The sequence below is a fragment of the Acipenser ruthenus genome, chromosome 25 (genome assembly GCF_902713425.1).
Source record: "Acipenser ruthenus chromosome 25, fAciRut3.2 maternal haplotype, whole genome shotgun sequence".
NCBI classification, from domain to species: domain Eukaryota; kingdom Metazoa; phylum Chordata; class Actinopteri; order Acipenseriformes; family Acipenseridae; genus Acipenser; species Acipenser ruthenus.
In genome coordinates, this window is record NC_081213.1 from 26298705 (window position 1) to 26315858 (window position 17154).

At 38.6% G+C, this 17154-nt stretch overlaps 1 protein-coding gene across 12 annotated transcripts in view; it reads left to right on the forward strand.

Moving 5' to 3' along the window:
* Nucleotides 1-17154, forward strand: part of LOC117413950 (voltage-dependent L-type calcium channel subunit alpha-1D-like) — an 84704-nt gene that overhangs the window by 15403 nt on the left and 52147 nt on the right. For all 12 annotated transcript variants that reach the window (XM_058999880.1, XM_058999876.1, XM_058999879.1 and 9 more), the window contains exon 4: nt 15037-15176. In XM_058999880.1, the coding sequence (XP_058855863.1) occupies nt 15037-15176 (140 nt within the window). The remainder of the gene's footprint in view (nt 1-15036; nt 15177-17154) is intronic.

The following is a 17154-nucleotide window of genomic DNA, read 5'->3' on the forward strand; positions in this document are numbered from 1 at the left end:
TCTGATGTCCTAGTGGTCTGTTGGCCTTATATTGTTTCTTAATTTAAGAACCTTGTCACTTTTTATTGCAGTGTAAAAGAGGGCAATTCATCATTGCATTTATAGATCTTATCCGTCTTACATGTAATTAAAGTCACCCATTATCTAACATCAATGTCTTTCTCCTCAAGAACTGCTACATACCCCAAGGGTTTAAGGTGGCATCAGTCAAATGATTAAGTAAGGACAGACTTTGAAAACAAATATAAGTTTAAATCATGCAAAATCCCCAGTGTACTGTATGTCATACAGTTATTTTGTAAATACCATCTACAAGTGTATTTAACAACAGATAGTACATTCAATAACTCCTTTCTATTTTAAAAAATCAATAGGCACAACATAATAGTTGTAGTAATTTATACTGGTGGCAATAGATTTCATGATTATAAATCACAATAGATTTAAATCACTTACGTTGTGAGTTTCCTCAAATCAATAGTTTTTTGGAGACACTTTTGGTGCCAGTATCAAACACTACCCAAGTATACTCATATATAATGTGAAACTTGCATTTAACACTGAGACATGTTTACATTTTGAAAGGGTGCACATTATAAATGGTGGAGTCGCAGTCTACAACAGATTAAAGATGATTAAACTTTACTTTATGAATAAAAACAGACTTTAAAGTTTGCAAATAGCGCCCAATATGTCAGAAGGACTGTTCCCAATTCACACATAGCTCTACGGACCTTACAGGTGTGTGTGGGCTTGGAGTGATAGTTGGAAACAGGAAGGAAGTGCAGATATTTCAGTATGCTTCATTTATTTATTTAAAAAATGTTCTGAAAATGTTCTGTGTACTGTATGTTTTTACTGGTTTGGAAGGTTTCAGTTTTGTTTTCATCCTAATGTCGGTACTGTAACTCCTAAGTCCTCTGTACCACGTCTGCTTACCTCCTAGCCTGCTGTATCCCAACATGTACATTGGACTGACTAGCAATCCATTGATATTTGCAGCCAGTATTCCATTTCTGAGGGATGAAATTGACTTTAAAACATGTGACTCTCCCAGAGCACCTAATTAATTAGCAGCTGCACTTTGAATGGTCTGGGTGGGAAACTCTTGAAGGTCATTCACAGATAGTGTTGGTTGTGTCTCTAGCCTGCGTACGAATCGGACAGATTTCACTGCTTCTCATACAATTGTTTCCTGGCTTGCCTCACACTACTGTTTAGGCGCTTCATTGCTTGCCATCTGCCACAGAAAACTGGCTTTTTTTTTTTCAGCAAACAGGCATGGCTTTGTGAAGGATTCATTCATCATTCATGATATCATTATCATTCGTTTCACAGTGCTTCTTCCAAATGTGCTTTACACAAACAAAATAGAAACATTTAATCTTGCAGAACAGGTTTATAAAATACCTTGCGCCTTTAAATACAACCAGTCACCCATTTGATTGCAAAATGCAACAAATATAATTAGAAAACCTATAAATACCTACAATGTCTAAACAGGTTTGAGAAAGATGCAGCAACCTTGCTGAATTATTTGAAGGTTGATAAAAAATGTCATACTACTATACTACTACTAATAATAATTATAATAATGCTATAATGTGAAAAGTCATGTGACGGAGTGTTATTTAAAGGTCTTGGCTTCTGTAGGTTATCTTCAAATTGATCTTTGCTCTCCCAGTCAGAATACGTTTTCAGAGTTGTTAATAGAACTCAGACTCCCTGTGTGAGAGATTGTGTCTCTCCTGCAAGATAACTCAGCAAGCAAATTGATCTAATTTATAACACTGTGAATGGCTGAAATCTGAATCTGAGTGGATGGTATATCCAATCACCTGGGCCATTGTACCTCCCACAGGCTGGGAATTGCCCACTTCAGTCTTGAGCTCCTGAATCCTTGTAGTGCTCAAGAGCTGTAGTCCAAGCATGAGTGTGCTCTTTTTATGAATTTCATGTTATTCTTCCACATATGTGTCTCACTGCAATTCCACAATTGGTATTTATTTAAAAGACATACTGCCATTTATTTATAGGCTTACCTTTTTAGAATGGTTCCACATTCTCATGCTCTAATATTTTTTATAATGTTTCTCTATGGCCCTAACGTTGAGAGAACACAAACTCACCTTTTCAGGAACAGTGGCTTGAAACCTGGATTCAGGGGACAAGGAGACTAGATTGAGGCAACTTTGCTGTATCAAACACCAAGTCTCCCCTGGTGTGCCATGCAGTGAAACCAAGTTCCATCCAGCTTCTGTGTTTAACCATGTAGCAGCTGGAGTCAACAGAGTTGAAAGGTCACACTGTAAGACTTAAGACCAGGAAGCAAAAAAATAAAAAATAAATAAAAGGTTGGGAAAATCCCACAGACCTGCAGTACATTATTATATGTGGCATGGAGTTATGTCAGACTTTAATTAAAATAACAGCTTTATTATAAAAACAAATGTAAAATGTTTGTTTTGTTAAAATGCAAATTTGCCAAACCTGTACTTCAAGCAAAACAATTCCGCTGTGGATGGCTTTTCTTTCTTTCTGCACGAACAATGCACAAGCCTATCGCATTGATAATCTGTGTATTTTGTAGCATTGGTGGGTGTCTATTACTGCATTTACACAGCGGGTCACATTGCTCTTATCAAAAGAGTTGTCCTCATTTTGATCACGTGTGTTGCAGTTGATTTAAATCCTTATTAGCTGTGCAGCAAGCTCATATTTAGCAGGTTAATTTACTGATAGCATGCTTTTCTGTTCCCACGTAGCCAGGCTTACAGAGGTCATTTTTACAGTAAATACAGTGATACAATAGCAAGGCTGCCATTAGTACTTCCTGGAAACTGAAAAATGAAACAGCTTTGAGGATTTTCTTTTATTGCGTTAAATCTACTAAATCATGTCATTACAATCAATACAACAAATGAATACACATATTTGATAAAGGTGTCTTTTGGATTTGAAAAACGTGTCTTTAGCTTAGATTGAACAGAATTAAAGCTAGTGTAGTAATTTCCAGGTGTCCGAATGCGCTCTATTTAAAATGATGATAATGTTGCTTCCTGGCTGCTGACTATTCAGTCCTTGGGAGCTAGAGCTAATTTCGCCTTCCTCCATCTCTCTTATTATCCTCCTCTGGGATGCATATCCCTGTCAAAAGGAGATGCCCAAACGTACGTCTGTACCTACCTATGTCATGCTTTATGAATTATACATGCACAGAGAGAGAGCTTCAACTGCTTATCCAATCGGTTATTAAATTAAGTTATTAGGCATCCAAGCCAAGGAGACTGGCAGCTTTGCACAGCCAGGATGTCAATCTGCGCTCCCCTGAATGCTTGATTCACCCGGGGCACACCACATGGCTGTGTCTTTACCAGGTGAGCCATTCGGGTATGGGAAAGAAACAGCATCACGATAGTTATCACTGGAGTCAGTATTGTCTGTCACGATTTGAGATCCATTAAGCTATTGGGGTTGTTTGGATATCAGCTTCCAAAAAAACTGTTTTGTTAATGTAGACTACGGCACTCTGGGTGCAGCATTGTTCTGTAATGGTAAATCATGTCGAGAGAGAGAGAGAGAGAGAGAGAGAGAGAGAGAGAGAGAGAGAGAGAGAGAGAGAGAGAGAGAGAGAGAGAGAGAGAGAGAGAGAGAGAGAGAGAGAGAGAGAGAGAGAGAGAGAGAGAGAGAGAGAGAGAGAGAGAGAGAGAGAGAGAGAGAGAGAGAGAGAGAGAGAGAGAGAGAGAGAGAGAGAGAGAGACTGAGACTGAGACTGAGACTGTGAAATGCTAATTAGGAAATTAAATAGTCTCTGTAGGCATTCTCATACTCTTCAGCGACTGCATTAGTGTTCATGTTATTACTTATACAATATTACTCTCTAACTATCTCTTAAGCAAAGAAGATAAGCTTATACCCTTACAACTTATGAAATCTGTATTACTTAGTCATATTGCAACTCAAAGAATGGCGGCACGCTTAAAATATATATTTGATGTTAGTACATGTTTTATATTAGTGTACATTAACAGTGCCAGTTAAAATAAGTAGTATTATATAACAACTGCCGGGCCCAGGTTAAAATGACCCACTCGAGAATATGAAACATTAGTTTTAGCTTAGATTTGTTTGTCAAAATGCTTTGCAGATGTAACCACATCTTAGTATTAGATTTTACAGTACCCCAGTAGTTAAGGGTAAAAGAATGTGATGAAAAACTTTCAGAAGGACAAACTCTGGCTTCTGTCGGAACACCCACTGTGAAGGCTCCTGTGCTCAGGCAGGTCAAGTGTAGAAGCGAAGGAAGGAAAGGAAAACAAATGGCAGGCTGCGTGTCTCAGCTGACTGCTCCCTGCGGGGCTGTCCTAAATGCAGACACAGTGCACTGTAACCTTCCCATCGCCTCCTCCTCCACAGACAGCAGAGTAAATCAAAGAAAACTTAAATCCTAGTGAGGCACTGATGATTCATACAGTCATCTAAACTTTAAATATTAGGTATATTTCCTAATAGTACTTTTATGAAGATTTGTGAAAGCGAGGGCATGTTTGCTAAGGTCTTTTTAAGAATGCTAATTTGCAAGGGTTTACAACGTTAGTGGTCTGGAGATGCAATATTTTGACAGCAAAACAGCAGTCAGCTTATCATTTGACCTTCTGGTACATGTTAAAGTGATGTTAATCTCTTTGGGAAATAATTGGATGTCTAGCACTTCATAACTTGGTTCATTGGTTTTCTGATTGCAGAAAGCCCATCAGAATGCTATTACGCATTCAGTATTCATTTAAGGAGTTGACAGCTCTCTAATCCAGAGACCTTAATTCATGGTAAAAATAGAAACACAAACAACCATGAACCAAACCACTGGCAAGTATCACATGCAAGGACCACCTGTATAAAAACACAACTACATATTGTTACCACGAGGCATACACATGTTGTAGATTTGGGATGTGGAGGACTAGAGATTTAACTAAGATAAATATACTCTTTAAAAAAAATGCCATTTTTAATTTTTTTTCTGGAGAGAAACAGCACTGATACCTCAAGAATAAATACAGCATGAAAAAAAAAAAACAGCTCCCGTTAAGAATGAATAAGAGGAACCACTTGCCAGAGATGTGCCATTACCAGTAAAAACAAAAGCAAAACTGATTTTGCCTCTTTCTTCTGTGGTACAGCCAGCATATATAACAATCTTGCTAAGAAATGTTGCTCAGCTTGAACCATGCAGGTCAATTTATATGGTAACAAGACAAATCCATCACAAAGTGAATGAAGCAAATCAGCAATACTCAGCCCTTAAACACACAAATGCTTTCTGATGTGAACTTTAATATCCAGTTGGAGTTGGATGCATCTGGTTGTAAAATTATACAGTGCTGTATTTAATTATTTTGTTTATTCAGTAAAGATGCACATTGTAGCTATGAAAAACAGCAATTCTTTTCAAGGAGTGATTAAATAATTTCCATTCATCCAGCTATCTGCTGCTGTCTGAAGATGATTTTCAGTTGTTTAGTGATGGAGAAAGTTTTTAATAAATTAGACTCGGTGCAAAAAAAAGCTTTAAGTTCAGCATTCCCTTGCACTAATTTACCCGTGCTGCCGTGACATCACTCCTCTTTGAGGGCTGCACATGTACCTCGGTGGATCAAACCTATGAGCCTGCAGTAAGAGCTGAATTAGAACTGAGACATCACGGAGCGGTGGGAGAGGCTTTCTATGCTCATTCAATTTGATCTGACGGCACCACATGAACCTGTGGTTCTCTTCGCTGTCTCAGCTGGTACCTTTATTTATTCATGCATATTTTGCAATTGTTCTTAATGATCGATACCAATCATGATTGAAACGGCTCCCATCAGTGTGGTCCAGTGGTTAAAGAAACAGCCCTGTAACCCGGAGGTCCCCTCTTCAAATGCCACCTCAACCACTGACTCATTGTGTGACCCTGAGCAAGTCACTTAACCTCCTTGTGCTCCGTCTTTCGGGTGAGACGTAATTGTAAGTGACTCTGCAGCTGATATAGTTCACACACCCTAGTCTCTGTAAGTCACCTTGGATGAAGGCGTCTGCTAAATAAACAAATAATAATAATAATAATCAGATGTTACCAGCAAAAGCTTTTGATGTTGTTAATGGCTGTCCACCATAGGGGGAAGTTTTTCAGTGACTGCAGACCAATTTAGCATTCCTAGGAACCTGGGGAGCCTGTACCGGTCAAACATGAAGTTCTGAATGACTACAGGTGTGTTCCCACTGCTCCAATGCAGCAGTTGGCTATCAATTATATTCTATGATACAGTGCAGAGTGTTTGCTCTCCAGCAGGGGGCTTGAGCGTATATAAAACAGTCTTACAATATATGTTGGGTATTATCAATTACTTGGGTTTGTGTTCGAACTGTATGTGATGTATAAAGATACAGTATATATTTAAGGTTGTGCAGAAGCTAGGATTACATTTCTTTTCAATCAGGGAGAGAATTGTGAAATGAGGTTAGACGTCATTAGGTCTCGAATCATACTCTTAATACATTAGCTTAACATCTTTTTAAAGCAGTGTCCCTGTACAAATCAGCACTGAGCTCCTGATTTGAATCTGATCTTCAGCTACTTCAAATCATTACAAATAAAAAAGGTTTTGGGGAAAAAAAAAAAAGCTCACGGCAGTCAGGAAATATGTTGATCATATACGGGTTCACTGTGCTTTGATTTTACAGCTGTTAACTTTTCATAAACTGCTTTAAACTCTTCTGCCAGATGATACGTCTCCTGTGAGAAGCTGGCTGGAGGCTTAGGCGTACAGAAAATTATACGCTTTGGGTTGTAAATTAGACTCATTACAAATTGTCAACGATATGTAGCACTCTGTCCCTCATTGATTAGCTGTCATAACTAATTATCCCAAAGATATATACCAGCCAATACCAACACATATATTTGTGAGAGAAAGATTTATGTAGTATCTTTCCAAATAAAATGGGAAGTCATAATTTTCGTAAACCTAGAACTAGTCTATTTAGACTAAGTGCCACATACCATGAACACAGAGCAGTAAACAGATTCAAAATTTTATCAGTGCAGGTGATGAAGAAATCGTTCAGCGATGGCCTGTATTATATAACGGGCAAGTGTACATTTCCACATTGGTTTCTTGTAAGTAGGGGTGTTGGTTTCCGTTCAATATCCTAAATGTTTAAACTTTTATATATTGTTCCTAGAGGTCGTCTAAAATCAGGAGAGGCAAGAGCCTTTAGCTGTGGTGCCCCAAGTCGTATCAGAGATGCTGGCACAGTCAAATTGTTTAGATCACATGCACTTGTTTGAGTTACCATATTTCTGAGCTGGTTTTTATTGTAAAGCGCCCTGGGAGGCTCCGCATGAAGAACGCTATATAAAAGCAAACTGGATTGGATTGTATTGGGAATATTTGGCACCAATCAGAAAAGGCACTGTGTTTAATGTATGTGCACAGCATTTAATATTATATGGAAAACACTAAGAAAAAATATTTAATATAAAACACCTGTATGTGCTTATTTTTGTAATTCACTGCCTCTCCTCTAATTTCCTCTCAAGGGCTGCTTCTGGAAGCCACACTAAGGGGCATCTACTTTGTACCTCAAGGGCTTGTTTTTAAGTTGTGTTACAAATTTTTATCATGCGCTTTCTCTGTACAGTTCATTCTATTCTGTATAGATTTCTTCAGGCTAGATATTTTTTCACCCTTACAGTTTCTCTGCTTTTCTTTTTGTTCCTTCACAAATATTTTATTTTACTCTTTGCTGAATCTGCCGTGGCACTAAAACATATTCATATAGCTTCTGGACATAACTTTAAATACATTGTGCTTGATTGGCCAAGTCGGTCACTAAGGAGATGAAAAACAGGCGTAAATAAAAGCTGAATCTGTGGCTCCCTGTTTAAGGGCATTCTTGTAAATGTTAACAACATGCTGTTTACCTTGCTCAAGATCCATGTCTATAAGTGCTTCTGTATTGTAAATCCTGAACTTTAACTTTTATACTCTGCGTCTCTAAAATACAGTATCTGCATCGCTGGTTTCCATTTTGAAAATGTGTTCTCCTGCCCAACACACTTGTCAATCAGCTACCTTTTTGATCACATACTTTTATCTCCATTGTGTGTGTTTTTATATTTAAGATGCTAATTGACTGGCCAATAATTGGATTGTGAATATTTTTTATTTTTTTTTTGCTGTGCTTAGTTTATCATTTAATTTACATTTCTGGAAAATTAAACGTTGTGTTAACAGAACTAATTAACTTAAATATTTTTCTTTACATTGTCATTTCCATCATATAAATTTTCCATTTTGAAGCCACATGTGAGCAAAGCCATATAATGTGGCTGCAGTGCCCGCAGGAGAGGAAGTAGGTGTCAGTTCCGATTAACATGAGTCGCATTTACAGGCCAGGAGAACTGACCTCCCGTTACAGTAGATGTGACAGCACAAATTACACTCAATTACAGTGAACCACATTCAACTGCATTGCGCCTGACACAATGGATGGGAGGTTGTTGCCCCTCCATAGCTTTTTATAAATAAAAAATACAACGGTTTTAAATTGTTAATGTTGAATTTCACAGTGAAAAACATGCAGTTTTTATTTGTACGATACCGTATGTGTTGCAGAAGAACATGCTGGTGTGCCAAAGATTTCATTTGAGTGCTTTTCAGATTCTCACTTTAAATCCCAGTAATGCTGGTGCAATCCCATTCTAGCCATAATATCACGCCTCCAGGACTAGCAAAGATTGCCTGTCAGGATAATCACTATTCTTAGTATAACTTGAACTTACTTTTGAATGTTTGGGCTAAAAATAGTTTTTTTTTTTATTCCCTCCATATACTGTAGTTCTATGCAACATAAAAAAAGAATACATTTTCAAGATTTTAACTCTTTCTGCTGCTATACATGTGATGTGTTTAAAGAGATACTGTTAGTCGCACAACTTCCTAAAAGCACAAACATACAGGACTACTGCCTGAAAGATCACTTTCTTTTGGGCATACATTTACATCAGGCTGGTAATATTAGGTTAGCATCCAAACTTTTCTCAGTGAATGAATTATGTGCTACCTTTACTGATCACTTATGACATAAACTCAGAACCACGACTGCGGATGGGCCTGCAAAGCTGAAAGCAAAGACAGATTATGACAGCCATAATGGGATTATAGTTTATTGTCGTCTGTTGATTAGCTGCATAAGAAACACTCAGAGAATGCATGCCGGGATAGAACTGCTTTCAGGTGATTCATACTGTTCTATTTTGAAAAGCCTGAACTTTAAGACCATGTTTCGCAGAGCTTCATTAGCACTAATCTTTGACTTACTTGCCTTATGTAACCCTGTGTAGTCCAGCGTTATTGCTAATCGGATTCTGTGACAACCCCCCCCGGACACAATGTCTTTTACAAAGAAGCAAAGCAGCATGGGAGAGGATTGTTTACGAGTCGATGTTTTATAAATTTGCATAATAAAGTTGTAGTGCAGTTTTGAATCAGTCCTATTGTGGCAAACATGTGCAGTATATTTTCATTTTATTAGTGATAAGTTTTCAAATTGAATTCTGCGTGGATTCCAAAACAAGACACCTGGTTTAACTTGTGAATGTAAGAACAGTCTTGACTTTATGAATAACATAAAACTAATCTGCAGCCAGTTTGTACAAATTCCCGTCACCAGAAAATATTTGAATTGGTCCACTGACAGCAGCGAAAGCATGTTCGTCTCTTTCTTTGCTTTGGCTTATGGGGGTTCATTGTAGACTGATTTCCCACAACTTTAACGCTGCCACCTGCCATCCTAATCTTTTGAATGGGTTTTACTTCACCAAACATTAACGCTGATTACCTTTGAACAAACCTAACATTTTCCCTTGATTTCACTGCAAGTCTAATTATCATGCTTCGTTGTCTAGCTGTGAGCTCTCACTGGAAAATAAAAGATGCTTCAAGCAGGAGTCAACATTTCACTTAAGCAACAGAAAAGACTCCATCCTTTTCAAGCTGTGCTAAGTGCTCCATTGAAACATGAGTAAAACACTGCCTGCAGCAGATAGCCGAATCTTTGTGAGATTGATGGGGAAACAGGGCAAGGCTCACCAAAAGCAAACAATTTGAGGATTTTATTCAACAAGTTAAAGTGCCTGTGCCTAATCTCATTACTGTACCCCTGGCCAGGTTTATCAAAGGGACAGAAAAGGTTTAAATAGAAGCCAGTTGCAGAGCCAAATATGCTAAATTGCTGAAGCAGACATTTGTGACTCCCGTTTCCATTCCAATCCAGGGCCATGTTCCAACCATGCTCCTACTTATTGCATTGAGCATCCTAGAGCACAATTCCAAACAGGTGTTCAGTTAATTAATGAAGGTCTTGGTTTGGAGTGGACTGAGAGAGCCACAAGCGAGCCCCACAGCTCTATTGATTGTGCACTCCTTATAAAGTACTGTGCCCTTGTTATGTCAGGGCTGACTGAGAGAGGAAACAGCTCATTTCTAATTACTGAGCGGAAGAATGTTTTTAGCTTAGATCAGTGGTACTAAACTCTTGCTCCAGGAGGCTACTCAAGGCCAGGTATAAATTAATGAATGGACCCTCAGTAGGTTCGATTAAGTAATTTCGGATCTGGTTGGGTTCGTATTACAAAAATAAAAGGTATCCGCATGTACTTTGGTTATTGCATGAGTTTGTATTCTCCAGAATAGCCTTAGAGTCATCACTTTAGAGACTGTTCTTCTAGAAACACCAGTCTTGGATATGGATCATATCTGCTGCCTTGCCCTTTGTGAGGAAACAGACTTGCAACATGCCCCTTATAAACGTTTCCCAAAGTAAGAGCACAGTGAAGTGTAATAAAGCATAGTTAAAGTATAGGTAAGCACTGGAAAGAATAGCAAGGTATGGTAAAGTATATTAATAAACTTGGCAAACCAGGGTAAATGCATAGAATAACCATGGGAAAAGCATGGGAAAATGACAAAAATACAATGTAAAGGAAAACACAAAACAAAAGTTTGTGATAAACACCAACATGGACATTGCTGCCGGTATTACCGGAACATAACAAAGAGAAAACCTTGCTCTTACCCGTGTAACGTTTCTCAGCAAAGCTAGATGTGTCAACAAAGCAAAAACCTCACCCTGTTCAGTTTCAATTGCCACTAAAATGCATTAGTTGCTTTAGTAACACCCAAGTGGTACAATAAGAAATGTGACCGTGTTGACATTCGCTAAAACAAGCAGGTTTCCCGGCTTCATCCTGTAAAACAGCTGTCTCTGGCAAAGTGTAAGCCAACTGCTCTTGTTATACCACGGATTCAATTTTATTAAAACTTCGACAGAACGTTTGCATTAGTAAAATGGGCATACATTGGCTGCTTGTTGCTGGTAATAATGATTCATATTGAGTGGCAAATAGATTATACTATCCCTTATTGAGAGACATGTCAAACAAGGTAGCAGGTGTATGTTTATGAAAACAAAACAGACATCTGTTTGCTTATCGGGAGTTTAGGGTCTGTCTGGTTGGCACTAAAGTTATAAGAGGAAGGCACTTTGCTTTGTGAATGTACTTACATCATTGTTTAAAGATTCAATAACCGGCACCATCAGTAATTTATACTTGTAGTGCGGCTGTCTCGGTTTTCATTCAAACTGTAGAGGATCAAGGTAGCTCTGTGTCCCTCCCCACTGCTCTGGAGAGCTGACCTGTGGTGTGAAGCCAAGCCTAGAGAGAGGATGAGCGAGGGTATAGCCTGACCTTTGTAGCAGTGACCGACTTTAAGACCATTATGATAGTCTCTGTTTGCGGTCTGATCAATCATTATGTTTTCACACATATGCAACCTGAAAAACTTGTAACATGATTTTTATTCCAGTATTAGTACAGTAGTCCTACTGTGCTAATATAGTATAACAAGTTATTTTTCTTGCAAAGCACAAAGGGGTACATGTTATATTTTTCAGGCATGCCATTATACAAGTTTACCACAGTAAATGTATAGTTTCCTGTGCTTTCCCCATGGTTATACTATGCATTTACCTCTGCGTTTATTATCGTTTTACGTATACCTCTCTGCTTACCTGTGACTTAGCCTTCTATAGGAGAAACCTTTACATGGGTGTAAAAGGCATATTCCGATTTAAAATATCTTCACACCTAGGATATTAATGATTGCTTGCCATTTAAGTTTTTAGTGGGCTGTAAACCTCACACTTTTTTTATCCATTGTGATAAGCTGAATGTAACTTTAACATCTCCACTGTGGAGACCTACAGTGTGCCCAGCAGTTTGTGTGTTAATGCAGCCCGTGAGAGTGGGACAGGTATTACTGTAATGTTTTATGCTCACACAGTGGTGCACAGTAGATTGTGATACATGATCTCTGCATTCAGTGCTTATTAAATATGGATGGTCTTGGTTAAAGATCACCAGGTGTGAGAACGGATTACAAATATAAGAGTCAAAAGAGGAACTCTAATCTGCCACACTTGAATGATTATTTTGAAGAGAACCAGTAAACTAAACGTTTTCAGAAATGCATGGTTTTACATCAGCGTGCGATAAATGCACAAACTAAAAAAAGGTGGTGTTTACCAAAAAGCATCAATATTTGAGATGTTAAGTTAGACCCCCTGGGACACTAGATATGGACGACCTTCTGTATTATTTAAGTCGACATAACCAATTACTTCATACCCACCGCGGTGCAGAGTTCAATTTAAGATACAGTATTAATGACATGGAATATGTTCTATTATAATGCCTTCATTGTTCTACTTTATACATTTTATTATTCCACACTGTCCCACTCAAACACACTAGATACTGGTATGTACTTACAGAGTCATATATCTAATCAAGAGTCTGATTAAATAAGCCCTTTGTCTGTTTGCTGTATGTCCGTAGATACGGCTGCACATGACTTGCTGACTTTGTTTTTCTTTCTCGGAAACATGAGTGATTAGTAAATACAGTTCACTGATGAGTGAGTGTTTATCAAACTTCAAACGTCTTGTTTAAAGATAGACTTTAAGTATTATATATATTATTTATTTCCTAGCAGACGCCCTTATCCAGGGCGACTTGCAATTGTTACAAGATATTACATTATACATTATTTCACATTATTTTTTCATACAGTTACCCATTTATACAGTTGGGTTTTTACTGGAGCAATCTAGGTAAAGTACCTTGCTCAAGGGTACAGCAGCAGTGTCCCCCACCGGGGGATTGAACCCACAACCCTCCAGTCAAGAGTCCAGAGCCCTAACCACTACTCCACACTACTGCCCCAGTGATACTGATAATATCCTTAAAAAAGGTAATGGTGAAGTAAGAAAAGATCTTCCTGGCATGAAAGAAGATATTTTCTTTCTGGAATCAAAAGCACAATAGACAGTGTACAGGAAGTCAGTTGAGATGAAATACTGGTAAATAACTTGAAGGGAAAAAATAATGAATTCCGACTGAATACCACAGAAACAACACCTGGATATGTTATGCACTTCCTCAGAGTTCTGAACTAATTCATTTTGAATCCAGCCCTGTTAATTCACGTGGATTTAATTACCCATATTCTTTCTATGTACCTTTGTAATAAATTATGTTGATCACATGTACAAGGCATGCATTCATGCATGAATGAACACTTCTCACAATCCCCTGGTGGGCGGGTAAGAGGGTACGAATTAGTGAAGAAAAAAACAGTGAAGTCATTAGGAACGGATGGAGGGGAAAAGGGGACCTAAATATTTTTAAATCATGATGAATTCAAAATGAATTACTTCAGAACTCGGAGGACATGCATGAGATATTCAGGGGCTGTTCCTGTGGTATCCAGCCGGAATTCATTATGAATTTAAGGCCATTGTTTTAAAGTGTTTCCAGTAGAGGTGTCATTCTGGCAGGACCTCCACATCTAGGAAACGGCTTGAGATCCTCTTTGTTAAGAATGCTTTTGATTACTTTTCGCTTCTTAGTGGTGACAGTTGCATTAGGTAATGAAAGCCTGAGCCTCTAAGCCAGGTCTTGGTAAGAATTCCTGATCTGAGCACACAGAGCGCAGAACGCAGTGCGCACGGGCAGACTGTCGAGGGGCTGCCTCCCCCTGGGGACCTGTGTGTACGAAACAATGGCCATCACAGGTACGCTCATTTTAAACACATACCGAAGCAAATGCTGATATTGACCTAAGGCTTGGCAGGAAGAAGCAGGAGCCGTGGGCATTAATAGCAATAGCTGTTGTGGCTTTTCCGACAGGAATAAACAAATACAGTTTGTTAAAATGAGTCCACGTTATTGACCTGGATGATTTATTCTTTTTACTTATTTTTACATCATAAAGTCAGTAAATTCCTTTCTAAACACTGCCCTTGATATCCACACAGCTTGACCCAGGAAATGCTTTACCCTGTTGATGTGGAACATGACACACACTGTCAGTGCAGTACTGTGTGTTTACTGAGCACTCACAGGGAATATGTTGTGAGCTGAAACCGAGCAGAGAGCTGCTTCCTGTGTGGATATGAAGCCGGGCCTTTACCGTACATTGACAAATCATCTTTTATTGAATGTGTAGCGGATTACAGGATTACTGTTTGATAGTAAGCCCTGTTGAGACCTTACTGTATAGTAAAATGAGAACTGATGATACGGTGTAAGTTTTAAACAGAAATGAGCTCACAATGCTTTATGTTTATAGAAAGTCTTTACTTATTCGTTGTGTTTATCATACCACATAGGTAAGGCTGTGGTAGAAATAGTGTTTACGTCATCGTATGTGTATGAGATGGAATCCGAGTACAGAACAGTATTTGTTTTGTTACATCGTAAGGTATAGGTTTAGCACCTCACTACATTGATCCAGTCTGCAGTGTCATTTCAACACATTCTAAATTCTGAATCCCATATAACCCATCAGAACTGAATGTGATATTAGTATCTTTACTGCATAGTGATGTGAATTAAACATATTTCTTTTTTTTTCTTTTCTCTTCCAGGAAACAGTAGAATATGCCTTCCTTATAGTTTTTACAATTGAAACGTTTTTGAAGATTTTTGCATATGGATTAGTAATGCACCAGAATGCTTATGTGAGAAACGGATGGAACATGCTGGATTTTATAATTGTAGTAGTAGGGTAAGTATACCACCGTCCTCATTAGTTTTGTTGACTTGGTAATGTTTTTCTGTGAAAGGCGTGCTAGTGCAATGAAACTGGTTTTCCTGGTATCTCTCTAATCACTTCCATTTCAGTGATGATTGGCCATGCATTTTTTAAATGTTTGGGTTAAAGATGCAGAGTTATTTTATTTTTCTTTCCCTCAAGTTATAATGTCATTTACTTGAGGTCAAATCATTTAAATGAGCTGAAAAGATCTGGTTGACATTTAATTTTCAAGCTGATGAGAAACTGCCTAACAGCAAAAACACAAGGTTGTTAAAACAGCCAATTTAAATGGAACCGGAAAGGATACATATCGGGAAGACGGGATGCGAAAATACAGGAACTGAAATGTCATGACCTGGCTATTGCAGGCTAATAGTGTATGAAACACACCATAATCGCTGAAGTTGCTACTCCTAGAACTCTTTCAGCTATTCTTACTTTTGGACTCAGAATGCTATATGCTAAATGAGATCCCCTTTTCAAAAATGAAAGCTATGCAGAACTTCAGAACACTCAATCCGAATTCTAAGAAGGCACTGGCTGGAACCTTTTGTAGGTTCTATTTGCTGAAGGTCAAGGTGTTTAATATATTGAGCTCTCATGGATTCTTTTGACCTATGTAACGGACGTGACTTCATATTAACAGAAATGCTTATCTACTTGCCTTTATCCCCTCTCTGAGCGCAGTGGCTCTACTCTGTCCCGTGTCACACACCCTGCACCTCGAGCAATTAAAAAATGGAAATGCACACATCTTACCTTCTTCTGAGACCATGTGCACAGGCACAGTGCAAATTAAACTGGCGAGAGAACGTCCAACTAATTAGAAAATCCTAAACAACCGTTTACACCTCCCGCACAGAAACTGATTGGAACTTTTAAGTTTCCCGCCATTGTAGATGGTATTACCCTGTACAGCACACTGATGCAGTCTACTATTACCCTGTACAGCACACTGATGCAGTCTACTATTACCCTGTACAGCACACTGATGCAGTTTTGTATTTAATACAAAAAAAATAATACAGTAGAGAAACACCAGGACAAATAACAATTTTAATATATGTAATTATTTTTATTTTTATTTATATTGTTTTCCCCAGTAACATTAGATTAGTCAGCCACTCTCTCCGTTAATATTCACACAGTCCACTGCATACAGTAGCTAGGTCAGCCCACTGTCTGAATGCAACATGAAAAGCATCAGTACTAAACAAAATATATGGGTGCAAATGATATTCGGGTTAATTAAAACAGGGAATGTCAGACTGTTTTTTTTTAAAAGGGAATCAGTGGCAGGATTGTACTGACAGTAGTAATATCGGTTATTGTGGTTATTGTCCTGGAAAGATTATGATGTGCGAGAAACGCTCAGTACTGTTAAGATGACAAGCAGCAGGTGTGTGGTATAGGTTATTGAGCTTTCCCAGAACGAATCTAACACTCGTACAAAAAATCTGAACTGAAATAAACCTGCACATCAATGTGATTGTCGTCTGTCTCAAGTCACTGTAGAAACCTGGAGGAGAGGACAGCGACAGCATCAGGAGGGCATTAGAGCATACAGAACATTTCAATCTATATAGCAAGCTCATTACTTACTGTACTGTTGCATGCTGTGTGCTTGCTGTGAGTATTGCTGCAATTTCTTTGTTTTTAAATGTAACCACAAAACAAAAACACTGAAATGTTTCTGGGGGGTGGGTTTAATGAATTATTCACATTAAAGAGTGACTGATTGGGGCTCCCGAGTGGCGCATCCAGTAAAGGTGCTCCGTGTGGAGTGCAGGATGCGCCCTATAGCTTGGAGATTGCAGGTTCGAATCCAGGCTGTGTCATTGCCGACCGTGACCAGGGTTTCCTAGGGGGTGGTGCACAATTGGCTGAGCGCCACCCAGGTAGGGAGGGCTTAGGTCGGCAGGGCAATCCACTGTTCACCGTGCACCAG